The sequence below is a fragment of the Equus caballus genome, chromosome 5, assembly GCF_041296265.1.
Source record: "Equus caballus isolate H_3958 breed thoroughbred chromosome 5, TB-T2T, whole genome shotgun sequence".
Lineage (NCBI taxonomy): Eukaryota > Metazoa > Chordata > Mammalia > Perissodactyla > Equidae > Equus > Equus caballus.
This window is the reverse complement of record NC_091688.1, coordinates 43,379,642-43,380,874: the sequence shown is the minus strand read 5'-3', so window position 1 is coordinate 43,380,874 and position 1,233 is coordinate 43,379,642. Positions and strand designations below refer to the sequence as shown.

The following is a 1,233-nucleotide window of genomic DNA, read 5'->3' as shown; positions in this document are numbered from 1 at the left end:
TTATACTACACAGCTCTCCTGCCTCACTACTATGATTGCCACCTGAGACCTATACTTCCCATTTATAATCACAAATTTAAAAGATGAGGAATGTCGCCTACAAAGAAAGCCAGAAACACACGTCAGAGCTGGGAAGGACTCAGAGACCTTCCAGATCAGCATCTTCCAAATAAGCTCATGGAAGTCCAGAGAAGGCAGGTTGCCCAGTGGTATGCCTGGCCAGTGAGTGGTAAGTTTGGACCTGGAACCCATGCCTGTGCCTTCTTGGCCAATGCTCTTTCCTCTGAATCAGGCTGCCTCTGGTAAAACATCCTCCCATAACTCCAGGGATTTATTTGGCCTTCAATTCCCCAGTTCTCCGTGGAGGGCTAGAACCACTATTCTACAGCCACATTAAATGACTTGCCTTAGCATTCCGGGCTGAGTCAGGAGTGGAGCTTGGATTAGAACTCAGGTTTCTGAGTTCCTGGAGCAGGTTTTCTCCAGCCCCATCATTTACACACCATGACACTTCACTCTAAAACAGAGACCACACCTGACCTCTTCCTCATGCCCTTCCATCCTTGTCCACACTCATTGTCTGCACTACCCAAGAGAGCCACCCAAAATTGCACACTTATCAGCTAACATGTCATGCCTTAATCTTGTCAAATGCCTGGGCCAGCTTTTAATCCTCAACTCAGCACCTCTTCTTGTTTCCAGGTGAGACTGAGAAATAAATTATAAATTCAGTTAAGTTAGGAGTTCATGGGAGGATGAAGGAAAATAGGAAATCAGAACAACATAGGAAAAGGAAGAAAGAGAGAGAGGAAGATGGCAGTGTGTGTGTGTGTGTGTGTGTGTGTGTGTGAATCAATCCATTAATCCATTTGAGGATATTAACCACTCATCACCTCCTTGGCTGTGAGAGGAAAACACTCTTCTAGGAGTCAGACGAAAGAAGAGATGAAGAGAGCCCTCCTCACGGCGTCCCCACCCGGGTTTCTTTCATGCTTACCTTTTTCTGCAGCAATGTCTTCTTGGCAGCAGTGCCCACCCCAGAAGGCCCAGCAGCAGCAGGTGAAGCAGCCCTGTCAACCACCTCCTTTCAAATGTCAAGAAACGTGTGCACCCCAAACCAAGGATCTGTGGGTTCCCCAGGCCAGGAAGCACTGTCCATGCAAGGGTACTGCCATCCCAGCCCAGCAGAAATGTCCCTCGGCCCAGCAAGCCCCCAAGAGTAAACAGAAGTAG

General features: G+C 48.2%; 1 protein-coding gene across 1 annotated transcript; it reads left to right on the top strand.

The window, feature by feature from the left end:
- Window positions 1-1,011: 1,011 nt before the first annotated feature.
- Window positions 1,012-1,233, top strand: SPRR4 (small proline rich protein 4). The gene has a single exon (XM_014739747.1). The coding sequence runs from the start codon at window positions 1,012-1,014 to the stop codon at window positions 1,231-1,233; it is 222 nt and encodes a 73-aa protein (XP_014595233.1).

Bases quoted from the DNA above. Each gene is read 5' to 3' on its own strand.
- SPRR4 (XM_014739747.1), top strand. From the start codon at position 1,012: ATGTCTTCTTGGCAGCAGTGCCCACCCCAGAAGGCCCAGCAGCAGCAG.